Source organism: Rhipicephalus sanguineus, chromosome 7 (assembly GCF_013339695.2).
Source record: "Rhipicephalus sanguineus isolate Rsan-2018 chromosome 7, BIME_Rsan_1.4, whole genome shotgun sequence".
In the NCBI taxonomy this organism is placed as follows: Eukaryota; Metazoa; Arthropoda; class Arachnida; order Ixodida; family Ixodidae; genus Rhipicephalus; species Rhipicephalus sanguineus.
This window is the reverse complement of record NC_051182.1, coordinates 130,501,311-130,522,067: the sequence shown is the minus strand read 5'-3', so window position 1 is coordinate 130,522,067 and position 20,757 is coordinate 130,501,311. Positions and strand designations below refer to the sequence as shown.

Genomic DNA, 20,757 nt, shown 5'->3' with positions numbered 1-20,757 from the left:
CGACGCGGCACGCCGAGCCGCCCACGGTCAATTTTCGCGTTTGATGATGCATCTGAGGCTTTTGCTTCCTTTAATTGTTATGGTTTTACGTCCCAAAACCACAACATGATTATGATATAAAAATGCGGCCACCGCGGCCGGGATTCCATCCCGCGGCCTTCAGGTCAGCAGTCGAGCACCAGATCACTAGACCAAATTGTGACTGGTGTAATGGTCAAATCGCTCAAGTTTTCTTAGTGGTACGAGTATAGAGTTGCACTCTTTGCTATCTTCGAGACCACCTTCTCAAGCACCTCTACGAGTTGTCCGAAAACCTTGATAAAAATATATGAAAGGGATGAAATGGGTCAGGCTAAGAGTGTTATATGTTAGAGTGGAGATTAAGGTATGTCATAAAGTAAAGTTGGAGTGATGTAATTAGTATAAATTAGTATAAACGGCAATTAGTATTAACGTTTCGGCAAACTGGTACGAAATTGATGGTAGTGTGTAGTTTAAGTGAAGAATTATATTTTAAGGCGAAAGCCTTAGATGCCTCATCAAACCGTAAAAGTGACCGTCGGCGACGGCGTCAGCACGAACGATGCAAACCGCGCGATCACAGATTACGGCTTGATGGCGTCATCACGTAACGTCATGGATCCCCGAAATTTGTCACCTCACGTGATGAAGTATCCATGGATTCATGTGGGATGTGGGAGGGGGAAGTATTCATGTGGGAGGTGGTGTGGGAAATGGATGATGATGATGATGATGATGAAGTCATCACATGAAATCATCGCATGATCAAAGGTGGGCCGATGCCAGAGGCAGTGCAATACCAGGCGAGGTACTGCAATGATCTCGATTTTGGAGGCAGTGCAGAACCACGTTAGGTGCAAAAAGCTTTCGGGCGGTTGTAGGGCACGTATAAATACATCAGCTGAGAAGAGAAAGACGATGGCTCACAGCCAATCACAACTTTACCAACGCAGTCAGTGCGAGTGCGCTCTCCTAATTCGTGGATTAGTGTCGTTATTCTTTTCACTGAACGCGAACAATTTTGAAACTGCACGAATGCGTTGGTTACAGGTTCATCTGTATTCGCAACGGTGGCATTAGCTTGACTCCAATACACAAGCTTGTGACTGCGCAACGCTTAAACCCTGGGTAGGGAGAAATTACACCGGAAGTGTGTTTGAGCACTGTTTGGATGTTTGTACCATAATGTCTTGTACATAACACGTGCTAGAGAAAATCTCCATATGTGATCATACAATTAGCCCTCGCAGTATGGGTAATACTTATGAATTCATAGATTCAAACCTTCCTAAGTCACTGGTACGCTTCGTCAGTCTTCCGAGCAACCACATCCCTTTAAGCAGGACAAGGTAACGAAGGAATATATACATTTGTATATCGATATAGCGATACTATGCTGCGAATTCTGAATTTTCGTGACCTTGTAACATCATAAGGACGTAGTTTCAAAAATTCCGTTTACTGTCCATCGTTTCCATGTAAAGACAATAGCACTGGAGTTCCCCCCAAATCATTTTTGCAGAACTCTGTACTGTATATTACACAACCGATGTAAACCTGATTAAAGCGAATAATTCTGTATATCGAATGAGTCAAGCACGTGGGTAGCCACAAATTATTTCGGGAAGGGGGTGGGGGGGGCGAGGCAAGCACCCTTCATGCTGGGTGGTGAGTTTATGTGTATGCGTGTATACACATGCAAAATTGAAAATTTTGGGGGAGCTTTGAACCCCCCTCCCTCCCCTCGCTCTCAACCCCTCCCCCCCCCCCCCCGCCCGTCTACGCAAGTTAATTCAAACTCGCAGGCGAAAACACACGTAGCATAGCTCCCTCGCAGAATTTAACTAGGTTGTCTGCATCAAACTCGAGGCCTCTGCTGCGACTGCAGTAAAAGCTGTGAAGGGTAGCAAGCTGAAGTAAGCCGGCCAGTCTCCCATACTAAGAATGTCCATGCTAAGAATAGTAAGTAGTAAATTTTGGTACATTAAATTGCAGGATTTAGAACTACGTATTTTTTTCTGCATGTCAATTTCTTCATGAAGACCGAGTTAGACGCCTGTAATGCCCAAGTAAATAGTGCACTAACCATACTTCGTTGCAATGCGGACGAGCCAGCCGTCAAACCTGTGGAGAGCAGCGACGCGGGCCAGCTGAGAGGCGACGTTGGCGACTAGGCCGGCGCCCTTGATCTTGTTGATGGCTTTTGCGCCTTCTTCGGATTTCAGGGTAAAGGTACCTGAGGAGCCGGAAAGCATATATCGTGCCTATCAATAGGTGACAACAACTTCCACATTGACATCTGCAGACGTCACGTGGCTGTGACGGTGAAGACAGCAAAACGCAGCCGGTTAAGATAAAATGCTCCATTGGGAGAACTTGTGCCCAGTAAAAAAAAAGCAACACTCAAAGTGCGGAAAAAGCTGGCAAGCACAGACGTCGGGCGTCGGTGGTCTGATCAGTGTCAAGGCACGTCAGCATTTATGAGAGTGGCACCGATGATTCCAGCGTTACCGTTGGTGGTCTCGTTAGTTCCAGAATAACCTCTATTCGCATTGCACGCACAATCTTATCAGAAGATTCTAAAATAATCCGGAACTTTCCGAGACAATCCGGCGCAAGCTGCGCAAGGCGGTGGTTATACGTGAAGCGGGACGGTTACATAAAAATAGGAAATATATAGAAATTAGAACTATACATGCTTTGTCCATATATGCGGACGCTGGGACACTAATGGGTTGAGAAGTAGCACTGCATCATTTAATGAACGAGGTCATACTCGTATATACGTGTCATCAACGCACACAGCCCAGTTACTATAATGCCCATAGAATGTCCCACGGGGGACTCACCAAGCAGCGAATGCGGTAATGTACAGCCGGGTCCACTGTTTAAGGGAACACGTGCATGCAGCCAATGTCTGAATTTCACACCCTTGCAAAAGCATAAGATTTGCATAAGACTACTTATCTCTGACTCCTTTCAGCAGACTCGTGCAGTGCACGACCAATGCTCTTCCAGGGGGCTAGGGGGCCGGATAAATGAAGATGCACATTCCAGTGTTCCCTTTAACTGTGGACCGCACTGTGCACGCTGGGCTTACCGAAGACCTTCACTCCGTGCTTGTGGGCAGCCGTGATCCAGCCTGGCGGGGGTATGGTGACCATGTTGTCCGTGTAGTAGACAAACGTGTCTATGGCTTGCCAGAGTGGGAAATTGTAGCTATCCGCTTTGTTGCTCCCAAATATGTATCTGCAAATACGGCAGAAACATGGGTGCGAGTGATTGGGTCTGTAAAATAAGGAGAGAGCGGGTGGGACACTCACGTCAGTTAGATCCTTTACACAGAGTAAGTGACGAAGAAATCTCGGGACTTTCTTTTATGTCCTACTATGGTCACGTATTTCCCAACTATATGTTCTTGTTGTTCGGTGTGAGCAAGGAGTTTGCTTGACGTTCTTTAGACCTTTCAAAAAAGCAGATTTAATTGGTAACTTACTAGCAAGAAATCCTAGGACAGCGGTTGTCACTGGAGCGACCTCCCCTGTTCAAGAATTTTTCTCCTCTACAGGCTTCCATCTTTCTCTGAGCTTCTGCCTTATCAAGAAATTTTTAGCTTAATCTGGTAGGTTCCTTCATTTTTCTATTGACATTTGCGGCAACAGCAGTTACTCCGATCTCAGTATTACTTCTGTGGGAAACCCCCACACTTCTACCAACTGTATTAACGGTAATTAACAGTGGCGACATCTGATGGTGATCACTGTATCATAAAGTAATGTACGCAACTTGAAATCACGACACCAGTTTTTGCCATTCTGTTTTCGACATTTTCTTGAAGGGGTACTGACACAAAATATCATCTGCAAAATATCAACAGCGAATATAGCTTGGAAGGTATTTTAAATGAATTTTGAAGTTTGCTTGAGCGATCGACACCCTCGTGCTATTGACACCCTCAAAGGTGACCCTCGGTGACCCCCCTACTTCCCTCACATGACCACGCTGCAACAAGTTATGATCACGTCATAGCCGCCTTTTTTTTTTTTTTTTTGCCGCGTTCGCTCCAGCAGCCTACTTCTGGGCGGCTGCTCGCGAACCGCGCGGAAATGCGTCACAGTTCTGTGTGCTGACGTGATCGAGCGCTGCTCCCGCTAGGGGGTGTTAGTTGCACCCGGAGGCCTGTCGTTTTTGAAACCGAAACTGACATTCGTCGGTAATGAGGAGCCTGTAATTAACTAGCTGTCGCGCGCTGCAGCAAACGATGTCTGGTAATCCAAATACTACGCATATTAAGAATTAAGAGTTCGTCGTCCCTACTTAAAATATTAGGTTTGACTGAACAATGATGTCCGAATCTTCGCTGAAAATTGCCAGGAAGTTCTTGACCGAAAACAAGCGGCACGACCATGCGTACGAATGTGAAAATGAACTACCTGACACGCTCGAAGGGCGCATGACGTCACGGGACTGAGCAAATGTAATTGGGCGGGACATCTATGCAATTTCTATCTGGGTGGGAGTGTGACTGTTGTGGGCGGAGCTCATTTATTCTTAGGTTGTAATAATAATAATTGTTGGGGCTTAACGTTCCAGAACCACGATACGATTATGAAAGACGCCATAGGGGAGGGCTCCGGAAATTGACTGTCTGGGGAACCGCGTGGAGGTTCTAGCGGACCGTACAACAAAATGCTGCCGCTCAGTGGTATAACCCAGCCCGTCCCGTAACTGGCGCTTCTGGGAACCTCATAAGTCAAATGGTTTTTGATCGGGACGCATTTTCAAAGCTGCTCCGGGTATACATATACAACTCACTTGTCTTCCTGGTAAGCTGCCGTATCATGCACCAGAAGGTTCTTGGGATCCCCCGGCTCGCCCCGCTGTATATCTCTCAGAGGCTCCACGACACAGAGCAGCGGTCGGTCGAAGGAGAGGAGCTCCTTCAGCGATTTCAACGGCTCGATCACCGACATGCTTGACCGTTCGACTCAACGAAGATGTGCACGCGCCAGTAGTGATGCCTGGTACCGTTGGCCGTGATGCGCGTTTGCACTGATGATGATGTTCTCTTCATGATGGCGCTCGCCCACAAAGGGGGATGGGCCAAGAACCGGGCGGCAGGACGTTTAAGGTAAAAACCTACGAAGCTAAACGAAACTGGAAACTCTTAATGGCGAAGCATCAGGGTCCCCCAATTTTTAACACCAAAATTTTACAAAACCTAATGGCAATGCCGGTGTGTAATATACGGGCTGCAAGGTCTGTGTTGTGCATGAATTGAAGTAGTCATTTGTGCACCAGTTATCGTGTATCAAAAAAAAAAAACTCACAGGGTCCTTCATGGTCTGGTGCCATCTTAAATGTGCTATTTTTGTCAGGAATCTGAAAATATTGATCATTTTTTGCTTACCTGCCGTCGATTCATTATTCATTAGGGAAATATTCTTTCCCTTGGGGCGGCTTCTCTTGGCTTCAGCAACAGGAACGTCTGCTCAGCCCTATGCGAATTTCTCGGTGAGACACGAAGAATTCCTTGTTAACTTATTCCTGAACAAAATTTGTTACTCCAGACTTCCTTTCATTCGTTCATTGTTTCTCATATTGTTGTATTATTCTTCTCCTTATTCCATATCGACAAGTCATTCTTAAATTTTCGTTTATTCTTTCGGCAATTGATTTATTACTCATTCTTTATTTAAAACAAATTAACCGCCGGTTTCATGGCCGATCTCCCGTAGTGGGTACGAGCCAACAAAAGGGAACAAGCAAGCAAGCAGCAAGCAAGCAAGCAAGCAAGCAAGCAAGCATTTGCCTAAGTTGGTTGGTTGGTTGTTCCTAGAGGAATGGCACAACCCACCACGGGGGATCGGCCGCGAATCGTGCGGCAGTAGGAATTTATTTAAATGAGATGGCAGGCTCATTAGCCACAATATCTTTAAGGGGACCCATTACACCGATTATACCCGATACTGCTTACGCGACAGCAATAAGATTTCGAAATGCGTGTCTGCGTAATGAAGTAGGCAAATTTTCATTGGATCAATTCAGTGACTTCGCACATCTAAGATTTTGCTGGAATAAGCAGTGATGTGTATCACGGCAAGTAGAAGTTACTTTCACCAGACTACGCTGCAGAATTCCGAAGTTGAATTATTACTTACACAAAGCTGGCCCCAGCGCGTCTCCGTTATGTCAGTTTTGCGGTGAAATAGAGACAATAGAGCATTTCTTTTTATTCTGTCACCGGTATTCTAATCAGAGAAAAAGATGCCTCGTCGCTCCCCTTCAAAAGTTAGGATTACAAATTAATGTTCCGCAAATTTTATCATTTGGTGGCATTACATTAGGTTATAGCCACAGGGAAATCCACTCTGCAGTGTTTGATTACATACAGGAAACAAAAAAGATTACCATGCTAGCTTATATTGGCTTAATTTCATTACTAATTGCAACCCGTTATTACATCCGTCAAACATCAGACCTGATAGTCTGACTGTGTGCTTTGCAGAATTTTCAAGTATTAGCTATGTTTGTTTTTTCTTTCCCCGTTTAGTCTAAAGTTACATCGTTTGTCTTTAGCTTCATAAGTATTTACCTCAAAGATCCTGCCGCCCGGTTCTTGGCCCATCCCCCTTTGTAGGTAAGCGCCATCAGTAAGAGGTCGACATCATCATCACAGTCTTTTTCTTCTATGTCAATGTACTGAACCCCCCCCGTCCCCTTTCTGAACCTAACGTGGCTTTGCACTGCCTCTTTAGGTGCAGAAAGAGTTAGCGAAATGGCTTATTTAGTTTGAAATTATGATTCATTAAGAATAACTCTTCTTTCTAATTGACGCCGTAACCAATTGTGGGAATTGGAATAGGTCATTTGATCCGCCTGCATTTGTCCGAGCCCCCTGAGTGAGTGGGTGCCAATCATCACACGAGCATCATCATCATCATCGTCCTAGCTCGTGGGCGCGCGCCAGAAGCGAAAGCACACAGGGGGTGGTGCGCGGCCATTCATTCTATCGTTTGCCTGCTTTCGAGATGGGCATTCTCATGGGCGTTCCAATGTCTCGGAAGAAGCGCGGTCCTGCCCCGGTCAGGGAGGTCAAATGGGTGCCCGATCGCGAGGTCGCGCCGCTCAGGACGCTCGACGAACTCCTCAAGTACAAGGAGGAACCCCTGCTGTGCGTCGTGGAGCCGCTGTCGGAGGCCATCGAGCGCGGTAAGCCTGGCAATCCGAGGACCATTTTCTGCCACGACATGGACGGCAACTACAAGGAGGACAGGTGAGCATACGTGAACTAAGATGAGGGCGCGCCAGCAGCGCTCCGAGTGCGTCTCGCGGGAGCGCGTGGTGGTTCTGCCGTAAGTTGTCGCACGCACGCAAGTAGCGTTCCTTGATATACATGGCTGTGTTATAGTTCTGTACAACATCGTAGACAGCCTACGCTGACAGCCTAGAAGACAGCATCGAGCCCGAGTCGACCGAGTGATTCAAACGCGTCTGGATGAAATTTGTGCCACCCGACGCCACCTCGCGTCGATGAAAGAAAGCTAACAAAAAGAAACATAATTCTTATTTATTTAACTTCTTTCGTGTTCAGATCTATAAGAAATTGATCGTAGCTTACGTCGAGCGCGTGGAAAAGCGTCTGCTTCTGTGCAGAAGACCACACCGGCGAGATCCGAGCATTTCGCTGAGCCGCCATCTCGTTTGGACAGCAAAGTAGCCTGCATTGTATTTGTATCCGATGCCGACTTCTCGAAGTTGTCTATCTTGCCAGCTATGAGGGAACCGGAATGGGACTCGAGAGGTCCGCTGTCCACTTGGCGGTCCAATTATTAACCTGTCTACTGTGAGTATTGGAACACACCCTAAGACACACTGACAAATTCCGTTGCAGTGACATACACATTACAGCCACAATAATAGGCGTGCGCAGGATTCCCAATTAGGAGGGGGGGGGTTACGTGCTTCTCACAACGACCTTCTTTTGGTCCCCGGCTTTCCGGCGGTGTAAATGTGAATTAAACAGCTCTTATTGGAATGCAGCATCAGAGCTCCTCGGCCGCCACTATAGTCACAAACCAGACAGGTCCGAAACCGACAGGTCCGAATGAATTAAGGTATGGGACAGACTTGGCGCCCCCATCAGGGGGGGGGTTGAGAGTGCTCCCTCTCTCCCCTGTGCGCTCGCCTATGGCAATCATGTTGGAGCACCAGTACGGTGGGTCGCTGCGTGTTAACGCCACGTGCAAAACATACGATGGCTAGAGTGCGAATTTGGACATTCAGGTAATAAATGGTAGTAGGCGTAGCACAAACTTTAGACGCAGGACAAGAGGAGGGATGAAGACGAGGGCGAACTTTCAACACCGTTTATTTCGGAGGGCGTACAGATATATGCTCCCGAACTGTGAAAAAAATCGAAGAAAAACTATTCAGGAAGCACACCCTTGTTATGCGCGAACATTTTATAGCCACAGGAATATTATTTCCTTTCACAAAGCCAGAAGGAGGGAGTACTGACGTAATCGGGTCCCAATCAACAAATCTTCTCCACCTCGATGATTTCTCGCGTTCCCCACCCTTCGCTCGTAACAGAGATAATATTTTACGCGAACATTCGTGCGTCAATCACTTACACCGTACTATTGTCCTTACAGGTTCGTCTATGGCAGCGACGACGCAAGCGCGTACCGGTTCCACCACTGGCAGATCATCGACACGTTCATCTACTACTCTCACCAAATGGTCACGATCCCGCCTCCTGGTTGGATCTCTGCCGCACACAGGCACGGCGTCAAGGTTCTCGGTGAGAGGTGTTGAGCTTCCAACAACAGCTAATCTTTTAGTTGGCTAGGTACCTGGAATCTTCGTCGTTGTGAAAATCCAAACAAGTTGTGGCACGAGCTTCAAGTGACGAGAGCTTGTCGTACCGATGATGCATATCTCTGAGGAGAAAGTTTTGACAAGGAGACTATATACTGTGTGGACCAAAAACTCGCAGGGTACCTTATGCCCCAAGACGACCCGAAGGCGAAATCCACCTGTACTGCCTCCAGGATCGTAGGCTTAACTTGTCTCCGCCTCATCCGGTTTTGCATTGCCTCCGGGATCGGCTCACCTTTGAATATGTGACGATTCCGCACGATGTCGTCATCATGCGATCTTATCTTATGTGACGTCGCAGTGACATCATCATGACGTCATGAAGCCGTAATTTCTGATCATGCTACTTTTTCCACCGTTCATGCCACTTTTCTCATTTCACGAGCCATCTAAGGCTTCCTCCTTAAAACAAGCTATTCAACCAATTCAACATACTGATATGCATATCTGCAGTACGCGCTTGCCCTACGAAAACGACCATGTGCGCGTATATGTGTGCCTTTTATTTTCACAAATCTACACTCTAGGGCCGACGAGCTCTGCGCTGGAGCACTCTATTCCGGCGGAAGCAACCCAAGGAAATCTGCCAATAGAACACAAGCGCCCTCGCCACAGCAAATGGTAGGGGGCGCTAGCGTACATCTGGTTCGCAAGCGCCCAGCATTCCTCGCGTTTCGCGCCGTTTTCGCCTTCACGGGCGCGAGCGGAGATAACGGGCGCTGTCGGACTGTCGGACAGCGCATTTCATCGCGCACGCGGTAGGCTACGCTCTGCGCACGCGCGGGGAGCTTCCGACTTCCGGTCGAATCCGCCGCTTTTCGCGGAGTAGAGAGAGCTGCTCCGTGGAGTGAGTCTGGCGGCGGAGCTGCTCCGGATCTGCCAATGAAACATACAGGGAGCACTCTCAACCCGCCAATGGAACAGACTTGCTCCGAATCTGCCAATAGAATTCACCATCAGTCAGCCAAACATGTACTAGTGGTCACAATTATAACTAGAACAGGCTTGTGTGCCAGTTCTAGTAGTACACTTCACCAAAGCTAATCTTGTCTGAGAGGCATTTTTAAAAATAACTCTGATATATATTTGCGTTCATTCAAAGTTTATATTTTTAAAAATGTGGTCTGCGCTGTCACTGGAGTCGGAAATAATAGAATGAAGCCAGACGAATGTTGTGATTTTTCCTAATAAACTTTTACGAGTATAATACTTGCATTTTTGAAGGTGCGCAGCAACCTACCTTGCCTGAAAGTTGTTCCTTCTACTGTAACAATTATTGACTCATCCCGGCATTCCAGGAACATTCATCCTCGGGAAGGATGACATCAAGACCATCAACATCGCCCGAGGCTCCGGTCTGACGTCACAGGTTGCAACACAACTGGCGAACGTTGCAAGAACCGGCAGGTTTGACGGATGGCTAATCAGCATTGGGTGCAAAATGGTGAGAGTGTTTTGGTATTTTAATTACAGAAGCTTCATGTTTTATCACACATTACGTGAGGTGGCATCTTAAAATGCGCACAAGGAAAATATTTTAGATGACTTTGCAGCATCAGGAGAAAAGTGGCGATTGTACTTAGTTTCTTATATATGGCATAGGAGATTCATCTAGTGTAACAGGTCCTTGTGGGCTTTCACACAGCTAGCGCTGCTTTGAAAGATTGATATTCTAACAAAAACGATGTACGTTAGATCACAGTGTGTGAACTGCACAGGTGGAAAATCGAAACAGCATTTGAAAGGAAACAAGATGTCTTGACAAAACTCCAAGTTACTCCTGTCGAGGGAATACTAACAGACTATTCAAAGACTAAATCGAATAGGACGCTGTTCAATTCGCTATTCAACGCTTGTTAAACGACTAATGAGACATCCTGCATAAGAAACACATCTATAGCTGAGAGGTTTGAGAAGCTAAAGCGGTCACCCGATATTACAACGTCACGCGCTCACATGATAGTGTGTGCAAGTATCCATACATGGGAGTCGAACACAGCACCATGCAGTCGCTGCGTGTCGCTAAGGCAGCGTCGTCAAATATTAGGGGCGAATCACCTTAGGGTCTCGGCTTGTCGGCGGTGCATCGTCGTCTGCTGTCGCCGCGTGCATCGTCGTGACCCATCTGCTTGCTTGCATTGTCGTGTCCTGTCCATTTGCTTGAGCGCGAGAGAGGGCGCCACCGCCTCAGCGCTCGCCGCGTGGCCAGAGAGAGCGAATGGCGCGCGTTGACAATGGAAACGCTCTTTCTGCGATGAACGCTGAACTACCAGCTCCCGAGCAACGAGAACGTGCCCTCGTCCGCGAGAGACAACGCCGACGCAGGCAGCTTCTGCTAGCGGGTTTCTTGAAAAGACCGACTGCTCGTGCTGCACAACCGTTCACCGGCGTCCCTGTATATATGGGCACTAGATCTTGACCTGCAATGTAGTGCCGCTGGGAGATTTTCTTGTGTGTAGTTGAACAATGAAGATTCGTAGCGTGGACGTCTCTGGTCTCCGTGTCTAATATTTCTTCTGTCTCTCACTGCCCATTAGCAGTGATTTTGCTGTGGGAAACACCAGCACACAGTGCATGCTGCGCCCCTCCACAGGTTTCCCGTTAGTGGAGCTGGAACACCCTTCCCTACATGCTTCACCCCTCCCCAATTTTTTTTTTTTCAGGACCGTAGCTGCGTCCCGTTCGTGAAGAACTTGCTGAGCGCCGTCACGACCGAAACGCACAAAGCCGTACCGGGCTCGCTGGTCATCTGGTACGACGCCTTGGACGTCAACGGAAAGACCAAGCCGCAGAACGAACTGAACGAGAAGAACGCCTGCTTCCTCGATCTGTGCGACGGCATCTTCCTGAACTTCCGATGGACCGAAGAGATGTTGACGAGCTCGGCACAACTCGCAGGCGACCGCAAGGCAGACGTCTACGTAGGGATCGACGTGTACGCGCGCAACACTTCGTACCGCGGCGGCTACGAAATGTACAAGGTGCGCAGAAATTTAGTGAAGATGTACGCCCGCTTATTACACAAGACATTTCTTAGGTGTTGTTTCAAAAATACGTGCCATAATGTAAACTACTTCAGTGCGGTTGTCGAATAAAATTTATTACGTTTTAAGGCAAACCATGTCCTAAAGCGATTTTAGAGGTTTTCCTGAACTACAAAACGTCTGAACGTGCCACATGATTGGTTGCCTCTCTTTTTTCCCTCATTTGTAGACAGCTGGTCCCGAAAGAAGGTCGATCAGGCATTTTAAATCAGATGCGGGCACATGCATCGTTTTCAGATGCGCCAATTTTAGTTTATTCTACGAATCCTTGCAGAAGGGGGTTATTCAAACGTGCAGAGGGAAACCCAAGCGTCAACACGCTATAGGGGGCGCCTCCAGTGCGAGTAGAGTAACAATTGTAAATACAATGCAGCTAGGCAAACCGTATAGTAGGAGTCACTAGCTAACCTGAGCCGCAACTCCTGCCTTGTTTAGCTAACCTGAATAGTATTTTTAACGACACAAAGCACTTTACAGGGGTTCGATTTGAATATGCAGAAGTGTAGTGCACGTGGGAGGAAGTTGCAAAGGGGTGTGGCTGAAGATACAGTACTTAAGCCGCCATTGATTCTAGGTTTAGTTCCTATAGTTCCATTCGATGAAGCATATGCTTATTTGACCAAAGGCTATCTCCCTTGAAGTGGTAGTTGTGGACCTAAGTACTATACCCTCCTGTATTCTCGTGTAACCACTTAGTTAGCCTGGCGTATTGCCGAGGACATCGTGCGCGCCGTACAAAGCAATTTTTTCTTACTTTTACTTCAGGCCGTTCAGCTCGTTCGGAGGTGTGGCTTGTCGGCAGCCGTCTTTGCAGCCGGCTGGGTCTACGAGACGCAAGGGAAGAGGAACTTTGCTAAAAACCAGTACCGGTGAGTAGGGGAGGTGGAAAGTTCATCTATAACCTGCAGCGCCGCACTCAAGAGTGGATACGGTACAATATAGATCCCTCGGTCTGTTAGGTCCCTGGAGTTTCGGTTATGGTTCTAAACCGTGTGCAGGAGCCAGAGTTAATGGCTATTATGGGCGAGATATTTCATAGTCAAAGAGCAAAATGCATTGTCTTTAAGCCTATTTGCAATACTTGCCACGTAGGCAACCCACCAGCACGGTGGTCTAGTAGTTACGGTGCTTGACTGTTGACCCGAAGGCCGCGGTATCGAATCCCCGGCGTGGTGGCCGCATTTGATCACCAGATGGTTCAACCTTCTGGAGCCCTCCACTACAGCGTGCCCTCATAATCATATCATGGTTTTGGGATGTGAAGCCCCACAATTATTACATACGCATGAGAAATGGCATTAGCATATCAGCGCTTAGTTGACTGTCATTCGCACGGACTCTCACAGGTATACCTATGATGTCATCGAAACTTAATGCCATTGGTAGCGAAGGGTATTGTCACAAATGATTTGGCCATGGAATACGTATATTCTGACTCGCAGTTTTAGAAGCTGAGGCTACACATTGAGCATGCATTTCATCAATGAACAGAAGGAGACATACGATATGCCTAATATTGTTTGAGGTGTCTTATCTTCACTTTGGTTCGCTAATAATTTAATGTAATATCAGCATTGTGAAACACTTACAGCAATTACTCTAGTGACACGATGCCGTCTTAATTCGTTAAAAGCACGAGAGTACAGCAATTTCAGATACAATGGCAAGCGTAGTAAGAAAGTATTAGGAAGCTTCACTTGTCGTATCCATGTAAAGGCGTCATATTTCATGCATGGCTTGGACGTACTACACGTTTGGAAGCGTCGTCGGATGCGCAGGCTTTGGAGCTTTCCGGACAACTGCTGCTCCGATTGGCGTCTGACTAAGCCTCCGCTGTCAACGAGTTTTTGTCAAGGCTTCGGTACCAGGGTGTTTGAAGATGGAAAGGTAAGTTGTTTTACCTTTACGCTAGTGTAACGTGAGCAGTCTCGGTATATTTGTTATACGTTCCCACGTTCCTGGACACTCCGCTGAGCATTCCTCTTGTCAAATACATAGCGCCTGTTGTCCTTAAAGGGGCCCTGCGACACCTTTGCAAGTGCCTTTTTTTGGGGAGATTGGAGTGCGCGTAGTAATGAAAGCCGAGACGAATGCAAAAAAAATGATGCAAATCGGTGCACGAAAAGTGAAGTTATTAGTCTTCAAAGTTCAAAACTCGAGCAGACGACGACGAGAAACGTTCCCTCGCGCATTTCGCTCTCCCGCTGACGTCAGTGTCCGTGTCCAATCACCGCGCGCGTCTTATAGAGACATAGCGGAAGTGTAGCCCTAGTTGCACAGCGCTCCTAGTGTCGTGTTCGTTCTTCTGAAAAAACCTCATTTAGAAATAGAAATTGACTTCTATCTGGGGGAGTTTCAAAGAAAGTTTTATTGTTTTTAGCACTCATTCATATGGCCTAGCTAAAACCGTATGAATATCACGTGGGACTGGTCGCGTCGAACCAATCAAAACGCACGGACAATGACGTCACTTCCACGTGATGAAGCGTCACTTCCCATAACAAAAATAGTCGCTGCGTGGCGCTCTATTACAAAAACAATGTGGTTTCTCCGTTGAAATAAAGTCATAACGGCTTTGTTTTTGGTGTTGCCACTCACGGAGACGATATCGGTACATTCCACAGTTCGAGAAGAAGCGGTGAAAACTACACGCTTAAAAAGTGTCGCAGGGCCCCTTTAATTTGAGTGGGTGGTTAACTTCCTCGCCGCCTTGGGCGTCTGAAGAAAACAAAGATGGGGGCATCTACGCACTAGTGGTGCGAAGACTGAGGAAACAGCTGAGCAGGTGACGTTCCCCTCCTGGTTTCCGTCCTCCTTCCCACCCCTTGCTATATTATACTGTGCATTGTTATGCTATGCTATGCTATGCTATGCTATGCTATGCTATGCTATGCTATGCTATGCTATGCTGTGCTGTGCTATGCTATGCTACGCTATGCTATGCTATGCTATGCTATGCTATGCTATGCTATGCTAGGCTACTGGGCAATTCGAGGAATGTTTAGCTGCTTGAAGAACTACCAGTCTCCATCAGTGATTTGATTGCAGTGGTTTGAGTGATAGAATTCAATGTAGATGAAAAATCCTTGATCAGAGGACGCCACTGGAATCAACGTTTCGCCAAGTGGACTTGCTTATTCAATGGCTGCCTTGACAAAGACAAGTCCTCGTGTTGAAACATCTACTCCAGCGACAGCCATAGTGAAGGAGCTTTCATCTCTTCAAGCTTCGTGTCACCCCGAACTTATGCCTTGTTCTGTTTACTCGTAGATAGCGTTGGACTCGTACTGCAGCTATAATATGCATTGACATAGAGTGGATATGAGGTATTTAACCACACCCCATCCCTTCCCGAAATTTCTCACTTTGTATGTGTATAGATGCTCGAACACACACACACACACACACACACACACACACACACACACACACACACACACACACACACACACACACACACACACACACACACGCACACACGAACACACACACACACACGTATGTAGGGTATAGGGGACGGACATTCCGCGCACCCACCCCCCAAAAATTGCTTTCTCTCCTACTGCGCGGCCAGTAAGAGGGATGCCAAAGAGAAAAGGAAGTTGATGAAATTATTCCTTTTCAATACCGATTGCACCATCCGTGTTCCGTGATGGTGCTCGACAGCCAGAAAGCGTGCTAAAGAAAATGCAGGCGGCGACGACGCCATCAAATTTCCACACCTGCTCTCCGTGACGCCTAAGGATTTGACGGCATCTGCTAATGCCTGCATAATTCTTAATTCTTAATCGGGCGAAACGAGTTACACTGGCATGAATTTGCAGTTACACTGGCATGAGTTACACTGAATTTGACATGACAAGCTTCAGGAAATTTCTAAGCAGCTGTGGTCAGACCATGAGAAAGAACGACTTAAATCTGTGACGTCAGTGTCATCCAGGTTCTCTGGTTTCGATGCGAAATTCAGAAAGCGAAACAGTGACCTCCACTTTCACTTACGAACGGACCTGTTATCACGATATTTAACGTTAGTAATGCTATGAAAGCACAAATTATCGGTCTCAGTTGCCTCAACCGAGACTTGCCGCTCGATTTTCGTTCCTTACGTGGCGACAGTTCATATACGTTACTTGAATTTCGCTCCGTACGCCTTGCAGCTGCGCAAGCTTGGCCATATGTGGTTCAACCTGCACAAGCAGCAGCTGCAACCCCGAGACCAAGGCAACACGCTCTGCAGCACGTGCTGTTCGGTGAAGCTGCACGCGGAAGACGCGTACAACGGTGGCGGCTGCCTCCGCATACTGTTCAAACCCAACCCAAACCAATCGGACGTCAAACCTTACGTGAGGTAGTGTTCCTTGTGTATGCAATCATGGTTTTCTTACAGCGCCAATTGGCAGTGGAAGAGGACGCAATCAATAAAAATGTCACAGTTTTGCCACAAGGGCGAATCAATGAATGCGACAGCAACGAATTGGAAAGTTATACGACTCAAGGCTGGAAGTGAACTGTTTTGGATCCGGTCTCTCGTAGCTCTACAAATCGCTGGTGTAAGTTAATACGGTCGCTCCAGGAAGCAAAGCGGTTTTCGTGCCGTCTGTCGTCTCAACGCGAAGTAAGCGGTGGGAGAACAGCACGTACAAGGGTATACGAGCCGTCTACTGATGTCTTTCAAGATAGCGTTCGCTACCGCACCCTTATGAATAACGTTCGCAGTTTTGCAGCTTGAGCGAAGCTATGGCCATGCTGCTGAAGATAATAAATGGTGGTGTAGCCTGTGAGTAGTAGGCAATTTGAAGCGCTCGCATGAACCGGACCATAGAACAAGCTATGAACGGGCCGCCGATTATGAATCCCAGCGCTGCCCTTTGTGTCTCTTGGGCAGCTTCAAATCTGCCGACTCATTACGCGCCACATATGGCGTGAGCTACAGGGCTAAAATGTAAGGCAACCATGTTGCTGCCGCTGATGACGAGCCGTTTTCGAAGGAGTTGCAAGCTCTGGCGTTGGTTAGTGGTGCGCGCCCATTGGTGCCGGCTTGTGCGCATGCGCCTTTGGGGAGAAAAATGCCGCAGATTGCTAAAGTTGTATCCAACTACAGGATTGTTTTCATAAAATGAAAATCTATCGACTCTGATCAGCACTCTCACTCCCCCCTTGAGTTGGCACTTGTAACCCTCTTGACAGGTTGTTCGGTTGCGACTTTCCGCTGGGGCCTCTCGTCGTCAGCTACACCTTCAAGAACATCAGCTTTACAAGCTCGGTTAGCCAAGACATTGCCATCGTCTTGAAGGCCAGAAGCGCAGCCGGGGAGACCGAGGAGATCTACCTGGCCATGACGCCCGGTCTACCGGAAGGCGACAACTACGTGGTCACTAGAGAGATTGTCACCGCGCCTGAGGATGATACGGAGGACAAGGGAACCCGCTGGGTCACAAGGTAAGCGTAGGCAGCTGGGCTGATTGCTTTTGGTTATGTCTATGTAATACGACACTGGCGAACAAGGTCACGGCCGAGTAGGACACCTAGCAACGCCAGACATCAACTGGTGGTGTTGAAGCCTGGCATTGTTGGTGTCTTCTACCCGTCCGTGTCGTTGTCAGCGAAGATTCATTTAAAGGGACACTACAGAGAAACAATAAATCAGTTTGGACTGATAAACTATAGTCTGAAAACACTAGTGCCGTTAATTTCACCACTATATGCCTATCAATAGTTGAAAAAATCAACGTTAAGTTTCACTTTTACATTTTCCACCGAAATCTCCAATGGTGTCGTTACGGGTTTTCGTATTGTGGACATTGGCTAAAAGAAATTTTCTGAACTTGTACGTTAAGCCTCTGGCGCCCTCAGAAGACAATTCTCTTTATTTTTACGGATTAAGAACGCAGACCTCAGTAGACATCACTGGCGACTGGTGCGTGAACTTCAAAGTGGCATCGCCACTCGCATTTTTATTTTGGACGTTTTCTCGTTTACCAAGCGTCTTCTTGCAGCAAGCGTGGCGTTTCTGGTATGGGCAAAGAGTAGGTTACTAATACGAGAAAAATAGTTTTTCTCTTTAGTGTCGCTTTAAGACTGAATATGATCAGCGATGCATTTTCGGAAACTAGATGATGACGCAATCGTGACGATGTCTTAGGGTTGTAGGTCCTAAAAGGGTGACGTGCTATAAGGAATAATGAAGCAGAAAACGTAGTGGTGTGCGATGGCGGCTGGCCGACTTGAAGCGAATCACTGGTGCGGTAGGAAGGTGGCGCACAAGGTGTGTGCTCGTTATATTCAGTTCATATTTTTGTTTTCATTTTGCGGACGTAAAACGTCTCCAAAACGACTCGAACGACGTTGCCGAATACCCCAGAAAATAAATGAATGGTTCACCCCTCATAAATACGAATCGGTTACAACGTGAACGTGAAATGAGTCTTCATAGTAGTAATTGGAGTTTCGTTCGACGGAAGGAAATAGAAATGGATCAATTTGCGACTGGTCTATTGAAAATCTGGTGCGTTGTATCCGGTGCACTGGCACCAGATCCAACGTGTCCTTTTGGAATCTGCATATAGCGAAGCTCCTTCGCTGCTTTGCCTTTCACCGAATGCTTCCATGCGCACGATTTGGCACGTCGTCATGAGCTACTTCCACTCACCCTCCGTAATGGGGTATGACGTGCGCGATGTCGGCAATGATTTGTGACAGAACATTTTAGGCACTTTCATTGGGCCAACATGACAAGCAGTGAAAGGATATATTGAAATCTGCGACATCATGTCGTTCGTTGTACCGGTTTTGATCTTAATTCTCTCTCGTGACGACCCTGTCTGCTAAATTAGTCAGTGGAGCCCTTGAGTGGCTGCGCCTTGTACACAGGCGTGCGCACGATAGGGGCGGGCTTAGGGGGGGGGGGCGCTCCCCCTAATCACCTAAAGGAGGGCGCCGAGTCTGCTCCATACTGTTACAAGGCTATGGCCATGCAGGTTTTCGAAATAATGTCGGCCGAGGGACCCTGATGTTGCAGTCCAGGAACTGTCTGCCTCTTATCTGTACTCCCGGAAAGCCAGGAAGGCAGGCCACAGCGAGAAACACGTTATCGCCTCATTTTAATTTTTTCGTCCATTACGCAGCGCGTTGTCTCTTGGACTCGCCCAACGCGGTGGTGGGAAGGCGGTGCGCTGCGATAAAGCTTTGCCCCCCCCCCCACCCCTAATGGGCGACCCTGCGTACGCCTATGGCAATGTAGGTAGAATATTTTTTTAAAAATTCACCCAGTTCTATGCCGTGAGAACCGTCGAACAGCGAAGCTGTAATAATAATGATGATGATGACTTTCGGTGGAAAAATGTAATCATTGTCATCATGTTGTTTTATTTATTTATTTATACACTCCCCCTGTGGTCACGTGACCTGCGTGACACATACCGCTGCTACTACTATTGCTAACACTGGTTTGAGCGGCGGAACATAAAACGAGGGACAAAAAGAAGACTGACAAGGACGTCGCTCTTTTTGTCCCTCGTTTCAAGTTCCGCTGCTCAAACCAGTGTTACCTATGAACAAACTAGCTCCGGCGAATGCCGTTTTAAGGGCGAAGCTCCTTAGGGTGTGGGTCTGTCCCTCCTTTGTAGTATGTTGTAGTAGTAGTAGGTAGCCACCTCTAGTTCTGGGAGTATTCACTAGATGGCGCTGTCATAGCCACCTCTAGTTCTCAGAAAGATCCCTAAATGGCGCTGAGTCGCTCGCTGCGTTGCAGATGCGTGCTCTAGTCCCCCCTCTCTCGCCTCGCGACGCCGACGCAAGCAGCGTCTGCTATAGCGAGTTTCTTGATTGAAAAAACCGTCTGCTCGCGCTCCACGACCCTTCACTGACCACCCCGTATATGTAGGCACTGGATCTTGACCTCCAAGGTAGTGCCTGTGTGAGATTTCTCCTGTGCGTGATTAAACAACAAAAATTCACAGCGTACATGTAAAATTAAAGTGAGCTGCAAGTCGCCATGACTCTCATCGACCCTTTAGTATAAACGCGCCCGATCGCACGTCGTTGATGATGTACTGGGCAGAATTCACGGAAGATTCACATATGGCGCATGTCATTGGTGGAAGGCAATCGTTCGATTTAGTGCGGCGACGTACGCTAGGGGGACCGTTGTAATGAAGGGACCACGTAAACCAACAGTACAATAAAAGTTTCATGTTTATTATATACACGGTGTTTCTTACGTGTTTGCTTGATCATATACTGGGCGAACTACTCGAAGTATTCACGGTTTACCGATGATTCCCTCCGGAGCTTCGCCCCACTCATCATCATTCACCCCGTGGATATGCTGTGGATTTTTTTTTACTATTAGTACTACTAACACTGCTGCTGCTGCTACTGCTACTATTGCTACCACTACTACTGCCAATACGACGACGGCAACGGCGCTGGGTAGATTAAGAAAGCGTCGTTGTAAAAACAGTCTTTGTACGCAGTAGTTTTGTTGCATTTGGGTATTGAAACTCTCGATGACTGTCTGAACGTGGTCCTGCATCCTTCCAGGAAATACGAACTGGATGACCTGAGGGGCACAGACGGCGCCATTCTCGATGAGATCGGACTGCACTTCTTCTGCATCGAGGGGGAGGCAAACGTTTGGCTCTTGGGCCAACTTGACGTCCGACGGCCAGGTGACGTCAGGCAAGCCGTTCCCGATGAAAGAGCCTCCGGGGAAGCCTCTGTCAGTGAGGACAGCAGCAGTGATGACGAACCGGAAAGGAAGCGGCTGCGAGACGAGCAGTACGGTCTTGACGCCGTAATGGCCGAGTAA

The 20,757-nt window shown here is 47.6% G+C and overlaps 1 protein-coding gene across 1 annotated transcript; it reads left to right on the top strand.

The window, feature by feature from the left end:
• Nucleotides 1-7,052: 7,052 nt before the first annotated feature.
• Nucleotides 7,053-20,757, top strand: LOC125759152 (cytosolic endo-beta-N-acetylglucosaminidase-like). Its single transcript, XM_049417505.1, has 9 exons — nucleotides 7,053-7,297; nucleotides 8,679-8,827; nucleotides 10,203-10,348; nucleotides 11,568-11,885; nucleotides 12,714-12,817; nucleotides 13,727-13,835; nucleotides 16,106-16,296; nucleotides 17,136-17,387; nucleotides 20,490-20,757. Exons 1-9 carry the CDS (start codon nucleotides 7,053-7,055, stop codon nucleotides 20,755-20,757), a joined length of 1,782 nt encoding a protein of 593 aa, XP_049273462.1.

Bases quoted from the DNA above. Each gene is read 5' to 3' on its own strand.
- LOC125759152 (XM_049417505.1), top strand. From the start codon at position 7,053: ATGGGCATTCTCATGGGCGTTCCAATGTCTCGGAAGAAGCGCGGTCCT. The intron at 8,828-10,202 runs GTGAGAGGTGTT...CCGGCATTCCAG, and splicing joins GCACGGCGTCAAGGTTCTCG to GAACATTCATCCTCGGGAAG. The intron at 17,388-20,489 runs GTAAGCGTAGGC...GCATCCTTCCAG, and splicing joins GGAACCCGCTGGGTCACAAG to GAAATACGAACTGGATGACC.